This window comes from Eucyclogobius newberryi, unplaced genomic scaffold (assembly GCF_026437365.1).
Source record: "Eucyclogobius newberryi isolate DKJ021-1_F unplaced genomic scaffold, fEucNew1.0.hap1 SCAF_11, whole genome shotgun sequence".
NCBI classification, from domain to species: domain Eukaryota; kingdom Metazoa; phylum Chordata; class Actinopteri; order Gobiiformes; family Gobiidae; genus Eucyclogobius; species Eucyclogobius newberryi.
In genome coordinates, this window is record NW_027315735.1 from 17,138,523 (window position 1) to 17,164,123 (window position 25,601).

The 25,601-nt window shown below is 42.2% G+C and overlaps 1 protein-coding gene across 1 annotated transcript in view; it reads left to right on the plus strand.

Moving 5' to 3' along the window:
- The first annotated feature begins 474 nt into the window (after nucleotides 1-474).
- Nucleotides 475-25,601, plus strand: part of tnmd (tenomodulin) — an 81,132-nt gene continuing 56,005 nt past the window's right edge. Inside the window, exons 1-2 of the mRNA XM_072436127.1 lie at nucleotides 475-602; nucleotides 4,997-5,125. Coding sequence (XP_072292228.1) covers nucleotides 555-602; nucleotides 4,997-5,125 — 177 coding nt within the window. The 5' untranslated portion in view covers nucleotides 475-554. The remainder of the gene's footprint in view (nucleotides 603-4,996; nucleotides 5,126-25,601) is intronic.

A 25,601-nucleotide genomic window follows, 5' to 3' on the forward strand; every position in this document is an offset into this window, starting at 1 on the left:
AATGATCAACTTATGACTTAGACTACTCTTACTGCAGCGGCAACATTAGCATACAGTTTCACAGCCCCAGACAACTGTGTGACACTTTTTAAAAGTTCCAAATGAAAAATCAAGTTATTTTTCTTTGCAAATAAGAGCAAAATATTTTTATTTTATGTGGCATATTCCTTCAGCAATCCTTCACTCATCTTCAGCCAACGTGTTAAAAAAATACATTTGTGCAGGGAGGTATGTTGAGACAATTTAGCTGTTATTCTACCTGCGATCTTTGTGCACTGTAATTTATTCAGCTCAGAGTATGTCTAGTAGTTTGTCTCCTTCTGAAATAGGAGAGGAGACATCTGCCTTCGCTTTTAATGTCTATCACAAATGCTGCAGTAATTCCACTCCTTGTACCTACAAAGAAAAAAAAAAACATTGTGAAAATTCCCTCCCCTCTGTGGAAGTGCACTCCCAAATTGCAGAGCAGAAGGGCACAGAGCTGGGACTGTACTCCTGCACACGCTTTGTATTTCCCCCACTGCTAAGAGGAGTTCATCCCCGAGGTTTGCATTATGGAGGCTTGCAGTCAGTCCAGCAGTCAACAGATGCTTTGGAAAGATGTAAGTGCAGCAGTTCATTGATTTCATTTTTTATTTATTGTGTAGAAAATACTATTCTGAAATTACAATGATAACTTTTATTTTCCCGGGAGTTAAAGTTGTCAACAGAACTATCACAATTCTAAAAACCAAACCTATGTTGTATAGAAATGTAATTTAATTGTTAATTACAACTTAACTTTTGATATTACAACAAAAAATCATCAGTACTACCAGTTTTACTTTTATTGTTATTTTTTTGAGCTATACTACTTCGAAAGAGGATGTGTTTATGTTGTCATCATATAATCTTAAAAGTACACTATAGTAGTTATTTCCATTTTTTTTCCCACTCCAGTTGCAAAGTGATTCTCATACTATTAATTTTCAAATCTAATTCCTATTGAGTTTTCATCTTGTCTTTATTTCCTGCACCAGTGTGTTTGCCTTCAATCTCCAATATCTCACCTCTGGACTCATTCGGGCTGCATTCAAATGCCCATTGTCTTGAGTTGACTCTTTATTATTGCACCTGAGGAGCAGGAGGATTTTGCTGCTCTCAAGTACAGCTTTTCATATTCCACTTGTTGCTGAACCCACTGCACTGTCATTATCTTAAAAAAAAAATGCAAAAGCAGCATGATAAGTGCATAATACAGGTTAGAGGGGGAGGAAATAATACTAATAATAATGCAATGGATTTATATAAAGCACTTCTCAAGACACCAAAAAAGTTACAGTGAGTGCATTCTTCATTCCATCCACACCTGCTGGTGGTCAGCTTCTATTGTAGCCACAGCTGCCCTGGGGCAGACTGACGGAAGTGAGGCTGCATCTGTAACATCAGCTCCTCCGACGACCACCAGCCATTCTAACACGCACCACATTCACACCACATTCACACAAGTACTGACAAGGCTTAGCTTCAGATCAGATGAGATTAGGCTTTCTCCAGTTTAAGAAATTGCTTCTTTGTTTAAAGTCACTTTTAGAAAGACCATAGTATCTATAAAACCTCAGTTGCCTTATACAAGTAATGGAACAGATAGATAATAGAGTACTGCCAAGACATTACAATTGACGTCACAAAGGCGCCGGTCCAGCTGGCAGCCCGGTGCAACGCTCCGCTCTTTTTTCACACTTATGTGCTTTATCGTTTGTATTTTGTAAATATTTTTTCTACTTTAGTTGTACGATCGGGACACGCGCTGGAATCGCTTAATTCAACTTGTTTCGACTTTGTTCGGCTGGATTATTGAGTGTTTTTCGTTGTGTCGTCGTGATGTGCGCTAGCTCTGAGCTAGCCCCTCCGGCCCCACCGCGCTCCTCGGCCACAGCCGCCGTATGGATCGGCGCCGGTGCGTTTATACAAAGGAGGAACTCATGAAACTGCGGAAAACCATCGTCTTACCCGGAGATCGTCACGTTATCCCGGCGGACATCCTAATTTTTCCCCTCCATCCCTTGTTGGGAAATGGGAGGTTTTGTCTATAGGAGTTTTTGTTTATAAGAGTTCTTCTATTGAGAGTGTTTTTTAAACTTCCTAAATTCTGTCCTTTTCCTCTGTATCTACTGCGTTGTATCAATGAAATTTCCCCATGTGTGGACAATAAAGGATTATCTTATCTTATCTTATTAACCATTAGCCCTTTGTTTGGAAAGTTAAAGTTTCCAAATATTTTTTACAATTAATAATCTCTTTTTCAAACTATTTCTGACACTATAATTTGTCTATAATGTTGGCTATATGTGAAGATGATATTTACAAAAAGATATGTGCCAGTACTTCCACTTTACTCTTAGTCTGTCATTTTTTTCAAAAGCCAATCTATTTTGGTGCAATATAAATGTCATTCCCGTGCAAATCTAAATCTCAACTTCACTGTTATTAAAATATGTGTTGAAGATGATATTAATAAGAAAAAAAATAGGTAGATATCTGTTTTTGCAATTAAGTTCTTTGGCCACCATAGCCTTGAATATTTGCTGCCCATAGAAAATCTCTAGCACCACCAGACTGGACTAGCTCAGAATCTGACTTTTTGTTTTTGAATTGACCTTTACTGAAATTGAAATTAATACACATATATGACTGCGATGTTTAAAGTGGGGATAAAATGTCCTCAACATACAAACGCTACTTTTTCGATGTCTTTGAAACAATACAATAGACTGCCCAGGTAAAATTGTCTTCTCTGGCTAAAAAACAGTTTTCTCAAGTTCTCAAGTTATTTTGGTGCCAAACCTTCTCTGTGCATGATAACTGCAGGGGGCTCCCGGCGTTCTCCCTCACAGAGCTCTGGAGGAATGGGGCTGGCTGTGAACTCCTAAACCTTTAAACAGTAGCTGGCGTCCGCTGCTGCTTCGGCAATAGTACACACTTCCATCTGTGTGTGTGTGTGTGTGTGTGTGTGTGTGTGTGTGTGTGTGTGTGTGTGCGTGCGTGTGTGTGTGTGTGTGTGTGTGTGTGTGCGTGCGTGTGTGTGTGTGTGTGTGTGTGCGTGTGTGTGTGTGTGTGTGTGCATCCCACCTTCCTGTGTGGATTCAAAGCTCAGGCACAGACAGTGGAAGAAGAGGAGGGGGTGGGGGGGTTGAGGGGAGTTGGTTTGCTAAGTTAAGTTTCCACGGCTTATGCAATCCTCCACGTGAGATCGCCGCCGCTTTCAGACACAAGTGCTTTTTCCACTCGAGGACACATGTCAAACGTGTTATTTGAATGGATTTGGATAATGTCAAACGGGCCTTAGTATTGTTTTGGGTCCCAATGAAATGAAATATTATTAATCCACAACAGCAATGCACACTGAAAATAGTAGGTGTGTAGTGGAGAAAGCAGGCGGACATGAAAAATAGGATGTGGCCAGCACCCAAGGTTGACAGAATGTTCAATAAGCAGTTATAGTGGAGACCAAAAACGTTAGATGTGCACAATAACACATTTTGAAGAGCGATATATTGCTAGAGAAAAATGTCACAATAATTACAAGTATTTAAACTACTCTAGGCCACTGACAATCACTGATAATCCCAATAAACCCTTTTATAAATGTTCAGACGTTTAAAAACACAAACTACATACAAGGCAGAATGATACACTCCAGCGTGGTTCCAGCGTATTCATATAACAAAAGTCAATATAGTCATTATAGTTACAGGCCTAATTATTGGCTGGCTAATAATGACAATGCAACAACTATAATTTAGATACAGCTATTCGATTTGAAAAGTGTTATTACTACAATGGAATTTCCCACTCCTGTGCTGATTTTTGGCAGTCTTGGCTAAACACTGTAACTATCCCTGTCCCCAATGGACTGCGGTGCTACTCAGTGCTCTTGGTTATAAATGATAAATAAATAATGGTGTTATCTTTTTTATTATAATAACTTTGATTTTACAGAACATTTTGCCAACTACGAAATCAATAGTCAAAACAACATGCTAGATAACCGTCTCCACGATTACCGCCGGGGGACTGACCACGTAACGCTCCATACACATTGCGTTTACGGCCTGCAGCTTTAATCAATATACATTTCTATTTATAACAAGAGCCACAATTCATTTGCATTTTTCAAGTCAAAGTTCTGCAGGAAAAACACTATTTGCCTCACCAACACTCTCCCGGGGCCCGATCTGCTGCAGCTCAACTCGACTCAAAAGAACCACCACGGCCCCTTTTATCACCATTTTACAAAACTCAGATAAGCAACACCAATTTTGTTAATTGAAGTGACTGCATTAAATTTCTTTTCTCTTTTTGCACACTAGCATCTCTGTTATCTTTGGAGACTATTTGAAGGGGTCCAGTGTGAACAGTGGAACAAAAGACTTCATTCATTTGTGGTCAAAGCCTGGGGAGTTGACTACACCTCCATGACTTTTAATCACAGCTCATTTTTAATACACGCAACCTTTCTGAACGCTGCCTTCCTTGCAACCATAACAATTCTAGAAAAGTTGGGACATTTTCAAGTTAAACAAAATCTTATTGAAATGCATTAGCAATATTTTAGGAGTAGAATATTTCCAATGACATGAACAAACTGTACAATTCTTTTAGTTCAAAGCATCATCCCCAATAGTCCAACAGTGGTGTAGTGAATAACATGAAATCCAACTTTGCATTTTCATTTATTTTCATTTTACCTCAGTCACACCTTGTTCTTCCATTGCACTCGTCTTGGCCCATTTTTCCCGTATATATATATATATATATATATATATATATATATATATATATTGTTTTTATCACCGGAGGCTTCCATGCAGCAGGAAGTGTGGCAGGGGCCAAATTATACGTCGTCTGTCTCAGAGCAACGATTGAAGAGTAGACGACTGGAATTAGACGTTGGAACAGAACTTTCATGTATAGCGGGCCGCACTATGTTGATGACATGTTGTGGTGTTGGTAGGTGGAGGGGGGCAAACACAGGAGATCCCAGGGGTACCAGCGTCTGGCCCTCATCCTGGCCACGCTCTTCCTGGTCCTGGCCCTGTGTGTGATCAGCCTGCACTATCTGTGGAGCCCCGTGCCAGCAAGGGTGAGTAGACCAAGACACTGTAAGATACTGGCACATGCAAGCCCACTGTACCTGTATTTATGCCAAAACGTGACATCACAATGCATTAAAAATCATTTCTACTTGGTTTGGTCTTGTCACCATTGCTGCTTTTACATTTTCTTTATGGGGGAATGTTTTCGGTAACTGTTTTACTGGAAAAGAAGTTGTCTATCCCAGCTGTGGTGAGTTGCAGCAGTTCAATAATATTTTCCATGGGGCCCGATTTTGTGCAGGGCTATTGTCTGAGGGCCGGACTACAAAACTGCACCACAATTTCATCATTTATATCCAATATATATAAACAACTTGCAATGGAACAATTCAGCAGATAACTAAATAAAGGAATACAAAATAAAACAATATTTCTCTGTCACATAAAAACAGGACCAAAGCAGAACTGAGCAAATATCAACCCAGAAACCAGTGATAATTAATAATCAGACTTGAACTAGAGCAGATCATAGCAGCAGATCTAGAACTAGACCTAGTCCTGATCCAACACTAAACATAGTAGGTCACATCAAGCTTAACCAACCAAATCTGGACCAGGACTAAAGGAGACTAGACCACAGAATCTGGACCAGGACTATGAGAGACTAGACCACAGAATCTGGACCAGGACTATGAGAGACTAGACCACAGAATCTGGACCAGGACTATAAGAGACTAGACCACAGACTCTGGACCAGAACTATAAGAGACTAGACCACAGAATCTGGACCAGGACTATAAGAGACTAGACCACAGAATCTGGACCAGGACTATAAGAGACTAGACCACAGAATCTGAACCAGGACTATAAGAGACTAGACCACAGACTCTGGACCAGGACTATGAGAGACTAGACCACAGAATCTGGACCAGGACTATAAGAGACTAGACCACAGAATCTGGACCAGGACTATAAGAGACTAGACCACAGAATCTGGACCAGGACTATAAGAGACTAGACCACAGAATCTGAACCAGGACTATAAGAGACTAGACCACAGACTCTGGACCAGGACTATAAGAGACTAGACCACAGAATCTGGACCAGGACTATGAGAGACTAGACCACAGAATCTGAACCAGGACTATAAGAGACTAGACCACAGACTCTGGACCAGAACTATAAGAGACTAGACCACAGAATCTGAACCAGGACTATAAGAGACTAGACCACAGAATCTGGACCAGGACTATGAGAGACTAGACCACAGAATCTGAACCAGGACTATAAGAGACTAGACCACAGACTCTGGACCAGAACTATAAGAGACTAGACCACAGAATCTGAACCAGGACTATAAGAGACTAGACCACAGAATCTGGACCAGGACTATAAGAGACTAGACCACAGACTCTGGACCAGGACTATAAGAGACTGGACCACATAATCTGAACCAGGACTATGAGAGACTAGACCACAGAATCTGGACCAGGACTATAAGAGACTAGACCACAGAATCTGGACCAGGACTATAAGAGACTAGACCACAGAATCTGAACCAGGACTATAAGATACTAGACCACAGAATCTGGACCAGGACTATAAGAGACTAGACCACAGAATCTGGACCAGGACTATAAGAGACTAGACCACAGACTCTGGACCAGGACTATAAAAGACTAGACCACAGACTCTGGACCAGGACTATAAGAGACTAGACCACAGAATCTGAACCAGGACTAAAGGAGACTAGACCACAGAATCTGGACCAGGACTATAAGAGACTAGACCACAGACTTTGAACCAGGACTATAAGAGACTAGACCACAGACTCTGAACCAGGACTATAAGAGACTAGACCACAGAATCTGAACCAGGACTAAAGGAGACTAGACCACAGAATCTGGACCAGGACTATAAGAGACTAGACCACAGAATCTGGACCAGGACTATAAGAGACTAGACCACAGACTCTGGACCAGGACTATAAAAGACTAGACCACAGAATCTGAACCAGGACTATAAGAGACTAGACCACAGAATCTGGACCAGGACTATAAGAGACTAGACCACAGAATCTGAACCAGGACTATGAGAGACTAGACCACAGAATCTGAACCAGGACTATAAGAGACTAGACCACAGACTCTGGACCAGAACTATAAGAGACTAGACCACAGAATCTGAACCAGGACTATAAGAGACTAGACCACAGAATCTGGACCAGGACTATAAGAGACTAGACCACATAATCTGGACCAGGACTATAAGAGACTAGACCACAGAATCTGAACCAGGACTATAAGAGACTAGACCACAGACTCTGGACCAGGACTATAAGAGACTAGACCACAGAATCTGGACCAGGACTATAAGAGACTAGACCACAGAATCTGAACCAGGACACATTTCATGCTGTTGTTACTGGCTCTGCCCCCTGCAACCGGTCCCTGAATAATCTTGTGATCGTGCCGATCCTTGTGAGGAAAAGGTTGGGGATCGCTGCAGTAGGGCACTGAACTGGTCCCATGGCCCATTTTACCATGAAGGGCCTGACCATTTTTCTTGGCGCTAAATGTGGCATCTGTGCTGCTGTTCACAGTCGGCCAGAGAGTTTTAAGAGCTTTATTGAAATGTGGTCTGGCCCAAGGCCCATTTGACCACAACGGGACGGACCATATTGCTCATTGAACCGGATTTTGTCCAATAGCCCTGTTCTAAAAAATGTCTCGTAAAGAAGACATGCATCATTTTAGGTATTTAGATTTTAAACATGTTATCATTAGTTTCCATAATAACTCAAAATTGTCTTTAGAGTGATTCATGCTTGTTTAAGTAATAATATATCAAGATCCCATTCCCTGAATATTCCCGTCCGGTAATAATTGCTCCTGCTTGCTTCTGTGAACTGCAGCTCTCCAGCATTGCCAGCACGGTCCAGCAGTCAGACGTGGACACACTTGTATCGTGTCGTATTGTACATATTTCTTATTTAAATCAAATACTTTATTACTTCCTTTTAAGGATTTGTCAAAACTGAACCATTATCGTGAGTTCTATAGCTTCAATAGCTTGGAAAGCTGGTTAATTTAGTTCATTATCAAACATGTGTACGGATGTAACTGACATACAGTCTAGACTCCAGTATTCACAGGTATTTTTATACAGAAGCGTGCCTAAAACAACATGAGTTTGGACTAACATTTCAACCAGGAGAGTGGGACTAATGCGTTGTACATTCATGGTTGTGACTGGTTGCAACTCATATATTAAGCCCATTTTTTGGTATTGCTCTGGTCATCTCCTTTTACTGCCACACAAATATGCTTTTGCTGAAAGACGCATGAACACACATCACATATGTTTAAATCACTCCAGATTCTGTCCAAAGTAAACACTCCAAAGCCAGCGGCAGTAGCTACTCTGGATATTGTATTCCATATGAGTAAAAGATGTGTGGGCTGTGGTGAGACTCAGCTTGTCTTTGCAATGCATTTTCTCCCTACACTTAAACGAGTTAATATGACCTGAATTCAAATAGGAATCTCAGTTTGTATAGTTCTTGTGAACAGTTGGATGTTTTAAGCACAGTAAACACTAATCCGTCCTCTACTACTGATCAAGGACGTAAAGCGACACATTGCCTCGTCCCACTGGAACAAAAATAACAAAAGACCAAGAGTCATTTTTGAAAATCTCTGAAAACAAACCATTTACTTTGGTAAGGCGGCTTTATTTGTAGACCACAATTCATACACAAGGCAATTCAAAGTTTCCAACTTCTTGTCCCAAAAACGAGACTCAAAAGCCGACCTTTTCTGCAGCTGATCTTCCTCCACATAAAGATGCACCTTCTGTTGATGCTTTAAGTCTCGTTTAAAACACACTTTTGTTCACTGGCATGAGAATTGTGTGGTCCTCTGACCATCTTGTATTATTTTATCTATTTTATGTTGTTTTTAATTATTTTGTATTTGATTTGTACATATTTATTTATTTTTTAACATATTTTGCTTGTGTTTGTTTTGTACTTTGTGCAGCACTTTGTAGACTTTGTGTTGGTAAAATGTGCTTCACAAAGGGAAACACGCTTTAAAATCACAAAACAGATAAAGACAATAAAAGAGAAGAGTGCAAATAAAATCCTTTCAGTCATATGCACAGCTAAACTAAATCATTTTTAGTTTAGATTGGAATCTCTGTCTCTCTCTCTCTAACTCTCTCTATTTATCCACCTATATAAGGCGCTCTCTCTCTCTCTCTCTATAAGGCTCTCTATCCATCTCTCTCTCCCTCTCTCTCTCTCTCTATAAGGCTCTCTATCCATCTCTCTCTCTCTCTCTCTCTCTCTCTCTCTATAAGGCTCTCTATCCATCTCTCTCTCTCTCTCTCTCTATAAGGCTCTCTATCCATCTCTCTCTCTCTCTCTCTATAAGGCTCTCTATCCATCTCTCTCTCTCTCTCTCTAAGGCTCTCTATCTCTCTCTATCTCTCTATATAAGGCTCTCTCTCTCTCTATAAGGCTCTCTATCCATCTCTCTCTCTCTCTCTCTCTCTCTATAAGGCTCTCTCTATAAGGCTCTCTATCCATCTCTCTCTCTCTCTCTCTCTCTCTATAAGGCTCTCTCTCTAAGGCTCTCTATCTCTCTCTATCTCTCTCTATAAGGCTCTCTCTCTCTCTCCCTCTCTATAAGGCTCTCTCTCTCTCTCTCTCTCTATATATATATATATATATATATATATATATATATATATATATATATATATATATAAGGCTCTCTCTCCCTCTCTATAAGGCTCTCTATCCATCTCTCGCTCTCTCTCTCTATAAGGCTCTCTATCCATCTCTCTCTCTCTCTCTCTCTATAAGGCTCTCTATCCATCTCTCTCTCTCCCTCTCTATAAGGCTCTCTCTCTCTCTCCCTCTCTATAAGGCTCTCTATCCATCTCTCTCTCTCTCTCTCTCTCTAAGGCTCTCTATCCATCTCTCTCTCTCTCTCTCTATAAGGCTCTCTATCCATCTCTCGCTCTCTCTCTCTCTCTATAAGGCTCTCTATCCATATCTCTCTCTCTCTCTCTCTCTAAGGCTCTCTCTCTAAGGCTCTCTATCTCTCTCTATCTCTCTATATAAGGCTCTCTCTCTCTCTCTCTCTATAAGGCTCTCTATCCATCTCTCTATCTCTCTCTAAGGCTATCTCTATATATAAGGCTCTCAATCTCTCTCTCTTCCTCTCTCTCTCTCTCTATGAGGCTCTCTAGAGAGAGAGAGACAGAGAGAGAGAGAGAGACAGAGAGAGAATGCTAATGGTAGCTGCGGGCTGCGCACACCACCAACTTTTAAAATCAGAACAATCTGTTTACTCCTCTCAACATCTGTTAAGACTCATTTGTGATTTGACTTGAATTGGTTGTGCTTGAAATACACATAATCCAAAAAGATGCGTCTCCCATTGAATCTATTTCCCTCCATCACAACGATCTGTTGTCTCATGACCAATTAGAGCGCTCCTTTGACAAAGATGTCCGCCGCTGATTACGCATTCAGACGCTTGAAGACCAACTTGAAGAAACGTCCTTCAAGGGGCGACGTCTCTCTCCAGATCAAACACACCGCTATAGGGCCGCTCGAGGCTATGGCATGATTATTTGGCTCATTTAGAAATCACTATTAATTCAAATAATTACTTGGATTCTGTCAAAATTAAAACACAGTCAAAATATATTTTTATTAGCGATGTTTGGTAAAGCTGAGAGGCAGAATGAGCTCCCCATGTTTTCGAGGAGAAGGTAACTCATATTTGTAATTGAATATGGGCCTATAATCATTTGAATCATGACTCATTGCCTATACATTTTCCTCTTTTTAATAACACATGCTGGTAAAATAAGAAAATACGTATGTTTTCTGCTGCTTTTGTGATATCTAGATACATTTAAAATAGTCAAGACTCTTCAGACCGTCCGACCATTTTGTTTTAACCAGCCTTGTCAAAACATGGAGCGGAAGAGTATCTTGATCATAATACGGCAGGAAATACTCAGGCGAATGTGTCTAGAGCTGTAAGAGCCCACAATACATGCCTGTGCAGGGTAATAAAGTCTTCCCTTCTGCTCCTGTGCCACCTCCGCTCACAGAGCAAACATCCTCTGGCTCCTGATAACGCCGCTGACCCTAATTGCTGTTGACCAAGACATGAGTGGCCGCACTTGGACTCTCTGCAATGTAATTGGATAAATTCTTGTCTAGCCAATTCATCTTGTAGAATCCAATCCAATCACACTTGATGGAGAATAGCTTCACCACTTTTCTTTCCAGTCCCCCAGTCCCAGTTTCCCCAGAGGCACTGGAAAAGCTCATTTGACCAAGCAACAGTCAATATTTTCACAAACAAAACTAGTGTTACTATATGTGGAGCAGAAAATGTGTTAAACTGACATGATGTTGAAGAAACAGTTTGCTCTTAAAATAACCCTGACATCGCTGCTGGCAATTCCAAACACATAACGCAGTGTTTAATTCAATCATTATTTAAACCATATAAGCCAAAAAGAGAACAAAAACGAGATTAGTCCTGTAGGCTGTATTTGTTGTCAGTTTGGGTCAAAATACCAGCCATGCCTTTTCAACTATTGCTTTCATGTCACATGTTAAATGCAACCTAAAGAACTAATGTGGCAGTTACAGCAAATTACGGTAAACCTAATTAAAAGTGCTTATTTTGATGAGCAGGAAAACAACAGTTTTCTTGTCTTGAATTATAGAAAATAATTATAATAATTTTGCTCAAATTTTTATTATCAGTAACTAAGTTAGACACATTCATGTTCGGTTTACAATGGTACAATATGATAATGATTTTTCTAGAGCAATGTACCAATGCATGATTTTTGTGCTCTTTTAAGTCAAAATGTAACAAAAAGGTGTGCAATATTGGGATTAGTTGCTTAATATGTGACAGGTGCTTAAATGCAGGGTAAGCACAGACATACATTTCACTTTGCATTATATATTTGGAACTTTTATTTTGTCTTCTTTTTCAAATAAATTTCACATTACTTTTCCATGTCTTCTTTCTTCATGTTTGATGTTGTGTCTTTAATCAGCTGTTATTCACACTGACCACGCCTGGGAATAACATCTGATAAAAGACACGTCACATCAGATGTCACATGTGATGGAGGCAGAAGTCCTGGTGCCAAAACATGACAGGTAAATAAGCTACCACTGTCTTATTAGAATAAATGTGAAATTTCAAATTTATTTGAACTTGAAGTAAGAATTGTGCCCAATCTTCTAGTTATTAGACATCCTTCTCCCTGACTTGTAAATATGTTGTCATAGTTCTGTCATACAGAGTCCTTAATAGAGAGGCCAGTTTTACCATGAGAACAGGACAGACACATATCACTTGTGGTAGTGAAGTCCATGCTTGTCCTGGGTCGTCATTGTCTTAAATAAGAAAACGAGTTGGGAGACACGCTGGCCCAGGCATGCTAAGAGTGTAATGCTTCTGTGAGACACATTGACCAAGGCATCTGGTACATGTTAGAGAATGACCAATTCCTTACATAAAACTTACACTAAAATGCAGTTTGTTCAACTGCATCAACATTTCACTGACTTATAATGTTGTGACGAAAAAAGGTTAGTCTTCTTTAGTTGGTTTGCAAGTTAACAGTTAAATGTGTTTTATCTTTGTGTTTGCCCTCCTCCCCTCCGGGAGGCGCTACAGGGTGCTCCGTTCCCGGACCAGTAGGTTCAGGAAAAGCTTCCTCCCTGCAGCGGTCATCCTGCTGAACTCTCTACCTCAATGTCCCCCCCCCCCCCACACACACACACACAGACATGCACATACAGAGACTGTAGACTGCCACACACACACACACACAGTGATTGTGGACAACTGCTCATACTCCATACTGCCCCCTACTGTACATTCTGTATTTATTCACTGATTCACTTTACATACTCTGCACTTTTAACTGCTGTTTTGCACTTCTGGTTGATGCTAACTGCATTTCGTTGTCTTAGTACCTGTACTCTGTGCAATGACAATAAAGTTGAATCCAATCCAATCCAATCTTTGCAAAATGTATATTAAAAGTGCAGTTAAAACTTGAACAAAACCATGTAAGATGCATATAGTACACAGTAGTGACTAATATATGAATAACTAAATTTCAACAAACATGTCTCATAGAGCCTTATAATTCTAAGCATAGACGGTTCTTAGTTGAATTACTCCTTGGGCAGAGAGTAGGGTTGCCAACTATCTCAACCCCAAATGAGGGACACTTTCTTCCAACAGCTGACCAATAATAATTACAGAAATGACAAGGTTTCATTAGCCATACCATAAACCTACTAATTTCAGTGTAATTTTGGCAAACCACTACTGGACTTGCTTGGATGCATTGTTCATGGGAATAGTGAAGACAATTATTAATTAAAGCCGCAAGTGGCATCCAACGGCCCTCGCGGGCCGCCGGCCTTCCGACTCTGCTCTCTGCAGTTTACAGAGATGGCGCTAACGCAATTGTCTAAGAACTAAGACAGTGACACATTGGACATGTACAATGCTGTGCTTAACCAGTGCAAATGAACACAAATATCGGTCAAATGTGCGGCTCCAGCGCACAGAGACCATGACACTTGGAATAAAAATATGGATAATTTTTGATGCTCCGCTTGTGTAGATGATTTTCCCGAAATATGAGCTTGATCGAGCTATTGCCCACAGAGGAGTTCATTAAAGTGTGAAGCATAAATGTGAACATTTCAAAGATTTGGCGTTTTTCCCATTTGTGACATATATTTGCGGCTCTACCGCACAGAGACCCTAGTACTTAAAATCAAAATATGGATAACTTTTGATGCCCCGCTTGTGTAGATGATTCTCCCCAAATATGAACTTGATCGTGTAATCGCCCTAGGAGGAGTTTGTTAAAGTGTGAAGTGCAAAAATGTGGTCATTTTAGAGATTTTGCGGTTTCCCCAAAGGGATAACATGGGATGTTTCTGTCATCGCTACGGCTACGCTGTACCAAATATGACTTTGGCTCCCATACTTTTAATTTGGGGATGGCAAATGAGAATTGTGTGCAAAATGTCATGTCATTTGGAAAAACTATTGTTTATAGGCCACTCTGAAGGCCAAATAGTCCAAATTCTGCGAAAAGTTTGCGGCTCAGCTGCACAGAGACCGTAAATGTTATCCATAAAATTTGAATAACTTTAGATGCCCCACTTGTCTAGAGGAGGTACACCGATTTTGAGATCGGTGGGCCAAACGCACTAGGAGGAGTTTGTTAAAGTGTGAAGCGTAAATGTGAACATTTCAAGGATTTGGCGTTTTTCCCATTTGTGACAGTATATTTGCAGCTCCACGGCACAGAGACCGTAGCACTTAAAATCAAAATATGGATAACTTTTGATGCCCCGTTTGTGTATATGATTTCCCCAAATATGAACTTGATCGAGCTATCGCCCTAGGAGGAGTTTGTTAAAGTGTGAAGCGTAAAAATGTGGTCATTTTAGAGATTTCGCTGTTTTCCCATTTGTGACATATATTTGCGGGTCGGCCACACAGAGACCCTAGCACTTAGAATCAAAATATGGATAAGTTTTGATGCCCCGCTTGTGTAGATGATTTTCCCCAAATATGAGTTTGATCGGACAATCGCCCTAGGAGGAGTTTGTTAAAGTGTGAAGCGTAAAAATGTGGTGATTTGAGCGATTTTCCCATAAGGATAACATGGGATGTTTCTGTCATCGCTACGACTACGCCGTAAACATTTAGGCATTTTTGTGATTGGCTTTTGTGATCGGGACGGCAAAATAGAATTTTGGGTAAAGTTTAGACAATTTTGGTAAAACTAATTTTTGACCTTCAATGTTAATTTAAAGGTCACTCTGTAGGGGGCGCTATCGCGGCCATTTCAATTTTGTCATCCTAAACTGGTCCAAACTAGAAAGTTTAACAACTGATTCAAATTTGGTCCTAATCGGACTGGTTTTGATCAAATGGGAGCAATTTTTAGACCTGCAATATTCCAAAATAAGTTGTCCAACTTTGTGGCTGCGCCGCACACAGACCGTAAAAGGTATCTCAAAAAATTGGATAACTTTAGATGCCCCACTTGTCCAGAGAACGTACGCCGATTTTGAAGTCGGTGGGCAAAACGCCCTAGGAGGAGTTCGTCAAAGTTTGACTTGAACAAAATGGCTAACTCAGCGTGTTTTCATTTTCAAAGGAAGATGGCGGCCATAGGGTAAGTCTGGGGGCGTGGCCACAATAATATTTGTTTTTTGTCCTCACGAGAGGAATGCGTGTCCCGAATTGCGTAGCTTTACGCCAAAGTTGACCTCGGGGTGTCTCCCATAGGCGCAATGTATTTTGACTTTTGTCGGTGGCGCTGTCGCACCATTTTTTGAGAAAAAAAAAATGGCTCAGAAAAAATAAAATTTTTCGCCGATTCTGAATTTTGGGCAAAATTTGGTGAGTTTTTGAGCATGTTCAGGGGGTCAAATTAGAGTTCAAAGCGCTGAAGAAGAACAAGAAAAATTAAAGCCGCAAGCGGCATCCAACGGCCCTCGCGGGCCGCCGGCCTTCCGACTCTGCTCTCTGCATTTTACAGAGATGGCGCTAACGCAATTGTCTAAGAACTAAGACAGCGACACATTGGACATGTACAATGCTGTGCTTAACCAGTGCAAATGAACACAAATGTCGGTCAAATGTGCAGCTCCAGCGCACAGAGACCGTGACACTTGGAATAAAAATATGGATAACTTTTGATGCTCCGCTTGTGTAGATTATTTTTCCCAAATATGAGCTTGATCGAGCTATTGCCCACAGAGGAGTTCATTAAAGTGTGAAGTATAAATGTGAACATTTCAAGGATTTGGCGTTTTTCCCATTTGTGACAGTATATTTGCAGCTCCACGGCACAGAGACCGTAGCACTTAAAATCAAAATATGGATAACTTTTGATGCCCCATTTGTGTAGATGATTTCCCCAAATATGAGCTTGATCGGGCAATCGGCCTAGGAGGAGTTGGTGAAAGTGTGAAGCGTGAAAATGTGGTCATTTTGGAGATTTCGCTGTTTTCCCATTTCTGACATATATTTGCGGGTCCGCCACACAGAGACCGTAGCACTTAGAATCAAAATATGGATAAGTTTTGATGCCCCGCTTGTGTAGATGATTTTCCCCAAATATGAGCTTGATCGGACAATCGCCCTAGGAGGAGTTTGTTAAAGTGTGAAGTGTAAAAATGTGGTGATTTGAGCGATTCTACGATTTTCCCATAAGGATAACATGGGATGTTTCTGTCAACGCTACGGTTACGCCGTACAAAATATGACTTTGGCTCTCATACTTGTATGATCAGGATGGCAAATTAGAATTTAGTGCAAAATGTCATGTCATTTGGAAAAACTCTATTGTTTATAGGCCACTCTGAAGGCCAAATAGTCAGAATTCTGGGAAACGTTTGCGGCTCCGTCGCACAGAGACCGTAAAAGTTATCCTTAAAATTTGGATAACTTTAGATGCACCACTTGTCTAGAGGACGTACACCGATTTTGAGGTTGGTGGGCAAAACGCACTAGGAGGAGTTCGTTGAAGTGTAAAACATAAAAATGTGGTAATTTGAGAGATTTTGCGGTTTTCCCATAGGGATAACATGGGAGGTTTCTGTCATCGCTACGACTACGCCGTAAAAATTTAGGCATTTTTGTGATTGGCTTTTGTGATCGGGACGGCAAAATAGAATTTTGGGTAAAGTTTAGACAATTTTGGTAAAACAAATTTTCTGACCTTCAATGTTAATTTAAAGGTCACTCTGTAGGGGGCGCTATTTTGTCAGCCTAAACTGGTCCAAACTAGAAAGTTTAACAACTGATTCAAATTTGGTCCTAATCGGACTGGTTTTGATCAAATGGGAGTAATTTTTAGATCTGTAATATTCCAAAATAAGTTGTCCAACTTTGCTGCTGCGCCGCACACAGACCGTAAAAGGTATCTCAAAAAATTGGATAACTTTAGATGCCCCACTTGTCCAGAGGACGTCCGCCGATTTTGAAGTCGGTGGGCAAAACGCCCTAGGAGGAGTTCGTCAAAGTTTGACGTAAACAAAATGGCTAACTCAGCTTGTTTTCATTTTCAAAGGAAGATGGCGGCCATAGGGTAAGTCTGGGGGCGTGGCCACAATGATATTTTTTTTTTGTCCTCACGAGAGGAATGCGTGTCCCGAATTTCGTAGCTTTACGCCAAAGTTGACCTCGGGGCGTCTCCCATAGGCGCAATGTATTTTGACTTTTGTCGGTGGCGCTGTCGCGCCATTTTTTAACGAAAAAAAAAAATGGCCCAGAAAAAATCAAATTTTTCGCCGATTCTGAATTTTGGGCAAAGTTTGGTGAGTTTTTGAGCATGTTCAGGGGGTCAAATTAGAGTTCAAAGCGCTGAAGAAGAACAAGAAAAATTAAAGCCGCAAGCGGCATCCAACGGCCCTCGCGGGCCGCCGGCCTTCCGACTCTGCGCTTTTGACTTGATAAAGATGGCGCCCTTATTGTGTTGAATTAAAAAAGAATTTGACAGACGGCGACACAATTGACATGGCAAATCCAGTGCAAATGAACACAAATGTCGGTCAAATGTGCGGGTCCGCCACACAGAGACCGTGACACTTGGAATAAAAATATGGATAAGTTTTGATGCTCCGCTTGTGTAGATGATTTTCCCCAAATATGAGCTTGATCGAGCTATTGCCCTTAGAGGAGTTTGTTAAAGTGTGAAGCGTAAATGTGAACATTTCAGAAATTTCGCTGTTTTCCCATTTCTGACATATATTTGCAGGTCCGCCACACAGAGACCGTAGCACTTAGAATCAAAATATGGATAAGTTTTGATGCCCCGCTTGTGTAGATGATATTCTCCAAATATGAGTTTGATCGGACAATCGCCCTAGGAGGAGTTTGTTAAAGTGTGAAGCGTAAAAATGTGGTGATTTGAGCGATTCTACGATTTTCCCATAAGGACAACATGGGATGTTTCTGTCATCGCTACGGTTACGCCGTACAAAATATGACTTTGGCCCTCATACTTTTATGATCAGGATGGCAAATTAGAATTTTGTTCAAAATATCATGTCATTTGGAAAAACTCTATTGTTTATAGGCCACTCTGAAGGCCAAATAGTCAGAATTCTGGGAAACGTTTGCGGCTCCGTCGCACAGAGACCGTAAAAGCTATCCTTAAAATTTGGATAACTTTAGATGCCCCACTTGTCTAGAGGACGTACACCGATTTTGAGATCGGTGGGCAAAACGCACTAGGAGGAGTTTGTTAAAGTGTGAAACAGAAAAATGTGGATATTCGAGAGATTTAGCGGTTTTCCCATAGGGATAACATGGGAGGTTTATGTCATCGCTACGACTACGCCGTAAAAATTAAGGCATTTGTCTGATTGGCTTTTTTGATCGGGACGCCAAAATAGAATTTTGGGTAAAGTTTAGAAAAATTTGGTAAAACTAATTTTTGACCTTCAATGTTAATTTAAAGGTCACTCTGTAGGGGGCGATATCGCTCCCATTTCAATTTTGTCATCATAAACTGGTCCAAACTAGAAAGTTGAACAACTGATTCAAATTTGGTCCTAATCGGACTTGTTTTGATCAAATGGGAACAATTTTTAGATCTGCAATATCCCAAAATAAGTTGTCCAACTTTGCGGCTGCGCCGCACACAGACCGTAAGAGGTATACCAAAAAATTGGACAACTTTAGATGCCCCACTTGTCCAGAGGACGTCCGCCGATTTTAAAGTTGGTGGGCAAAACGCCCCAGGAGGAGTTCGTCAAAGTTTGACGTGAACAAAATGGCTAACACAGCGTGTTTTCATTTTCAAAGGAAGATGGCGGCCATAGGGTAAGTCTGGGGGCGTGGCCACAATAATATTTGTTTTTTGTCCTCACAAGAGGAATGCGTGTTCCGAATTTCGTAGCTTTACGACAAAGTTGACCTCGGGGCGTCTCCCATAGGCGCAATGTATTTTGACTTTTGTCGGTGGCGCTGTCGCACCATTTTTTTAGAAGAAAAAAAATGGCCCAGAAAAAACAAAATTTTTCGCCGATTCTGAATTTTGGGCAAAGTTTGGTGAGTTTTTGAGCATGTTCAGGGGGTCAAATTAGAGTTCAAAGCGATGAAGAACAAGAAAAATAATAATAAATATAGCCGCAAGCGGCAATGATCGGCCCTCGCCACACCGCCGCTGCCACGCCGCAAGAGGAGGGGGCGCTAACGCGCCCCAATTGTCCTTTTATTACGCCTACTGCTGAATCTGTGACGCTGTCACATCTTCTCCCCTTTGTTTTACCATCAAAAAGCAATTTTATTTTGAATTCTTGGCAAAATGTGCGGCTTTGCCGCACAGACACCGTGACTCTTTGAATAAAAATGTGGATAACTTTTGATGGTCCACCCCTGAAGATGAGTCTCACCAAATTTCAGGTTAATAGGGCTGACGCCCTAAGAGGAGTTTTTGAAAGTCTAAAGTGTAAACATGTTCTGGCGATTTCCCCATTGGAATAACATGGAAGGTTTCGGTCATCGTTACGGCAAAGCCATAACAATTATGACATGGGTCTCATTGACTTTTTTGATGGGTATGACAAAATTGAGTTGTGTGTCAAATTTCATATAATTTCGCAAAACTAAATATTTAACCTATATATAAAATCTGTAGGGGGCGCTGTGGCTCCAAATTAATTTATTTCACTTCAAGTAGGTTTAGGGCAAAGAATTTAACACCTGATTCTAATTTGACGCAATTCGGACTTTATCTGCGCAAACGGCAGAAATGTTAAATTTGGGAGATTTTTGAAATTCTAGCTACAGTTTGCGGCTTCGCCGCACAGAGACCGTGACAGGTATCAATGTAATTTGGATAACTTTTGATGTCCCACTCCTCAGTAGCATTTTCACCAAATTTCAGCTTTTTAGGGCCAACGCCCTGGGAGGAGTTCGTAAAAGTACGACGTTTGGAAAAACTCCGAAGTCATGTTTAGCCATTTTTGAAGCAATATGGCCGACATTTGGTTGGGCGGACGGCGTTGCCGTAATAATATTTTTTACTTCTCTTGTCACCATCTACCTCGGCGCCAAATTTCATGATTCTACGATCAAATTTTTTTTGGGTCATTTCCCATCTCTCAATGCATTTTTGGTACATTTGGGGGCGCTGACGCGCCAATTTTTTTTTATTTTAGAAAAGGGAAATAGCCAGAATGTAGAGAGGCACGATTTTTAGAGATGTGAACATTTTTGTGACTTTTCGTCAATGTTCACTGGGTGAAAAATAGGGGGGTTGGTCCCGAGAAGAAGAAAGAATAATATTCCGATGCGAAAACAATGTTTCCCATTTTTCAAATATCATAAACTATACATTTTCGGAAAGCGCTCGCGCTTTCCTACCTCATGGTGTGGGTCCCTGGTCACTGACGGGTACTTTCGTTAATTTTGAGTGGGCTCCGCCCACTTTGTGTTTTTGGCCCTCTAAACAGTAATAATGTTCAATTTTTGCATTACATGCTTATATGCACGGAACATGAAAGAGATGGGGAACGTATTCGTGAGGTACTTAGCGCAAATGAGTGCTTTATATGGGGATGACGACCGCTTCGCGGTCGTCATCTCAATGTAAAGTGCTCGTTTAGTGCGCACTTTTGCACGGGCTTCGCCCGTTTACAACGGTAATGTTCCATTTTCCTACTACTAATTAGTATGCACGGGGCGTGCATGAGTGGAGGAGTGCGTTAGTGAGTGTTTGGAAGTGGGCGAGCGCACTTTCGCAGCCGCACGGCCTTACGAGATTAATAGGCCTCTCGCCAGCTTGTGGCGCTCGGGCCTAATAATATTTTTAGCAAAAACAATATAGCCGTTTCCACTATAACAACAAATGATACATCGTTTGAAAGCTCTAAGCCTTCCCGATGCCGTCATGGGGTGGAATCATCATTACGAGCGCTTACGCGCTCGTCACTCCCTATTCCGTCGGGATGCCCCGCCCACTCGCCATAGACTTCCATTGATTTGAGCAGATACAAGCATGACCCATGCCTGCGGCATGGATTTTCGCGTACGGGACGATGCCAGGAGGGTTTTTGGAGGAATGCAGCGCTTCGCGCTGCTGTTGTCAACAAAGAGTGAATGGGCTACGCCCATTCAATCATTGTTGACTATTTCTGTCATAGCAGGAGTAAGTATGCATGATCCATGCCTTCGGCATGGGCTAGTTCACTGTACTTGCCAGGGGCGACGGGGTACCAAACATGTTTGGTCAGACAGTTGGTCAGACAGTTGCAACGCTGCCTTCGGCAGCGTTGCGGGAGCAATAGGCCCTCCGCCCTGCTGGGGCTCGGGCCTAATAATATTCCGATGCGAAAACAATGGTTCCCATTTTTCAAATATCATAAACTATACATTTTCGGAAAGCGCTCGCGCTTTCCTACCTCATGGTGTGGGTCCCTGGTCACTGACGGGTACTTTCGTTAATTTTGAGTGGGCTCCGCCCACTTTGTGTTTTTGGCCCTCTATACAGTAATAATGTTCAATTTTTGCATTACATGCTTATATGCACGGAACATGCAAGAGATGGGGAACGTATTCGTGAGGTACTTAACGCAAATGAGTGCTTTATATGGGGATGACGACCGCGAAGCGGTCGTCATCTCAATGTAAAGTGCTCGTTTAGTGCGCACTTTTGCACGGGCTTCGCCCGTTTACAACGGTAATGTTCCATTTTCCTACTACTAATTAGTATGCACGGGGCGTGCGTGAGTGAAGGAGTACGTTAGTGAGTGTTTGGAAGTGGGCGAGCGCTTCGCGCTCGATTTCGTGCGCACTACGTGCGCACTTTCGCAGCCGTGCTTCGCACGGCCTTATGAGATTAATAGGCCTCTCGCCAGCTTGTGGCGCTCGGGCCTAAAAATAATAATATTTTTAGCAAAAACAATATAGCCGTTTCCACTATAACAACAAATTATACATCGTTTGAAAGCTCTAAGCCTTCCCGATGCCGCCATGGGGTGGAATCATCATTACGAGCGCTTACGCGCTCGTCACTCCCTATTTCGTCGGGATGCCCCGCCCACTCCCCATAGACTTCCATTGATTTGAGCAGATACAAGCATGGCCCATGCCTGCGGCATGGATTCTCGCGTACGGGACGATGCCAGGAGGGTTTTTGGAGGAATGCAGCGCTTCGCGCTGCTGTTGTCAACAATTAGTGAATGGGCTACGCCCATTCACTAATTGTTGACTATTTCTGTCATAGCAGGAGTAAGTATGCATGATCCATGCCTTCGGCATGGGCTAGTTCACTGTACTTGCCAGGGGCGACGGGGCACCAAACAGGTTTGGTCAGACAGTTGCAACGCTGCCTTCGGCAGCGTTGCGGGAGCAATAGGCCCTCCGCCCTGATTGGGGCTCGGGCCTAATTATTATTAAGTTTCTCTCAAATGTCATGTTAGCATTAGACTGTAGCCATATGCTGCAGACACTGAACTGAACTGAACTGACGCTTTACCTTCTGTTTCCCTTTGTGGATTTGAATAATACTTGATCTTGAGCTGGCGGTGGCAGTCAGAGCGCGAGGACAGGCCAGGTATTTTAATTCAATCTAACCTTGGATCAGCGCGCAGCAGCCGGACGCGCTGATTGGCTGAGACGAGCGTCTGTCACGGTAATTCCAGGAAGTGGAGCTTCGAGAGGCACGTTGTAAATGTATGTAAATGTATGCGTAGCGCGTTTGCAGTAGCCAATTATTGGCCGGCGAGGCTGTGATTGGAATACGGGACTGGAGCTGTCCCGGACGGGACAAATCAAAACCACCCATAATTCGGGATGTCCTGGGCAATCCGGGATGGTTGGCAACCCTAGCAGGGAGCCTCCATGGCACCCCCCTCCTTTGTAACTTATTTGAGCTGCTGAGCCCCCCTATCTCCCTGCTGAGCCCCCCTATCTCCCTCTTAAAACCGCCCCTGGACTTCCAAGCGCAGGAGTTGGACGCCTGTACATTTGAAGGCAGATGCCTCAGACGCTCGTCCATAAATAAACTCACTTGCAGACGCGCGTCCGAGGCGTCCAGCGCACGTGCGCAGTTGTTGTGTTTCCCTCTGTAGCTGTGCGATGGAAGAACAAGTGGAGAAAGTGGCTTTGGTGCATTAACTTCACAAAGTCCAAAAACGGAGAAGAAAATTTAAAAAAATCTTCAAGACGCAGCTCTTGGAGCAAATAATGATATTGAATAAACTCTGCTCAGCTCTGAAGTATCTGTGGGCCCCAGACAAACCCCGGAGCCCATCGCCTCCGTTTTTGGACTTTGTAAGTTAATGCACCAAAGCCACTTTCTCCGTTTGTTCTGCCATCGCGCAGTTACACAGGGAAACACAATAACTCCTCCACTGCGCATGCGCTCGGACACGCCTCTACTAGAGTTTGTTTATGGACGAGACGTCTGCCTTCAAATGTACAGGCGTCCATCTCCTGCGCCGGGCGCGAATTGGACGTCGTGGTGTGAACGCCCCTTAGGAAGGAAAGGCTGAAGGGGCTGTTGAAGCGTGACATCTGGAAGGTGCATTGTGTTGCACATTTGCATCTCACACATCTGACGTCTGCCCAGTGGACCCCCTCACTTCAATTTCAATTGTCTTTTGACAATTGAAATTGTGTAAATCTACTTCCTGTGTCCACGTCATAGTTCTCTCCCTTTCAACAATGATATGACTCACCTCGCTCACCATCTCCTCTGGCCTTTAAATATTATTAGGCCCGAGCGCCACAAAATGGCGAGAGGCCTATTAATCTCGTAAGGCCGTGCAAAGCACGGCTGCGAAAGTGCGCACGTAGTGCGCACGAAATCGAGCGCGAAGCGCTCGCCCACTTCCAAACACTCACTAACGCACTCCTTCACTCACGCACGCCCCGTGCATACTAATTAGTAGTAGGAAAATGGAACATTACCATTGTAAACGGGCGAAGCCTGTGCAAAAGTGCGCACTAAACGAGCACTTTACATTGGGATGATCCCCATATAAAGCACTCATTTGCGCTAAGTAGCTCACGAATACGTTCCCCATCTCTTGCATGTTCCGTGCATATAAGCATGTAATGCAAAAATTGAACATTATTAGTGTATAGAGGGCCAAAAACACAAAGTGGGCGGAGCCCACTCAAAATTAACGAAAGTACCCGTCAGTGACCAGGGACCCACACCATGAGGTAGGAAAGCGCGAGCGCTTTCCGAAAATGTATAGTTTAAGATATTTGAAAAATGGGAAACATTGTTTTCGCATCGGAATATTATTCTTTCTTCTTCTCGGGACCAACCCCCCTATTTTTCACCCAGTGAACATTGACGAAAAGTCACAAAAATGTTCACACCTCTAAAAATCGTGCCTCTCTACATTCTGGCTATTTCCCTTTTCTAAAATAAAAAAAATTGGCGCGTCAGCGCCCCCAAATGTACCAAAAATGCATTGAGAGATAGGAAATGACCCAAAAAAAATCTGATCGTAGAATCATGAAATTTGGCGCAGAGGTAGATGGTGACAAGAGAAGTAAAAAATATTATTACGGCAACGCCGTCCGCCCAACCAAATGTCGGCCATATTGGTTCAAAAATGGCTAAGCATGACTTGGGAGTTTTTCCAAATGTCGTACTTTTACGAACTCCTCCCAGGGCGTTGGTTCTAAAAAGCTGAAATTTGGTGAAAATGCTACTGAGGAGTGGGACATCAAAAGTTATTCAAATTACATTGATACCTGTCACGGTCTCTGAGCGGCGAAGCCGCAAACTTTAGCAAGAATTTCAGAAATCTCCCAAATTTAACATTTCTGCCGTTTGCGCAGATAAAGTCCGAATTGTGTCAAATTAGAATCAGTTGTTAAACTCTTTGCCCTAAACCTACTTGAAGTGAAATAAATTAATATGGAGCCACAGCGCCCCCTACAGATGTTATATGAAGGTTAAATATTTAGTTTTGCGAAATTATATGAAATTTGACACACAACTCAATTTTGGCATCCCCATCAAAAAAGTCAATGAGACCCATGTCATAATTGTTATGGCTTTGCCGTAACGATGACCGAAACCTTCCATGTTATTCCAATGGGGAAATTGCCAGAACATGTTTACACTTTAGACTTTCACAAACTCCTCCCAGGGCGTCAGCCCTATTAACCTGAAATTTGGTGAGACTCATCTTCAGGGGTGGACCATCAAAAGTTATCCACATTTTTATTCAAAGAGTCACGGTGTCTGTGCGGCAAAGCCGCACATTTTGCTAAGAATTCAAAATAAAATTGCTTTTTGATGGTAAAACAAAGGGGAGAAGATGTGACAGCGTCACAGATTCAGCAGTAGACGTAATAAAAGGACAATTGGGGCGCGTTAGCGCCTCCTCCTGTTGCGGCGTGGCGGCGGCGTGGCGAGGGCCGATCATTGCCGCTTGCGGCTATA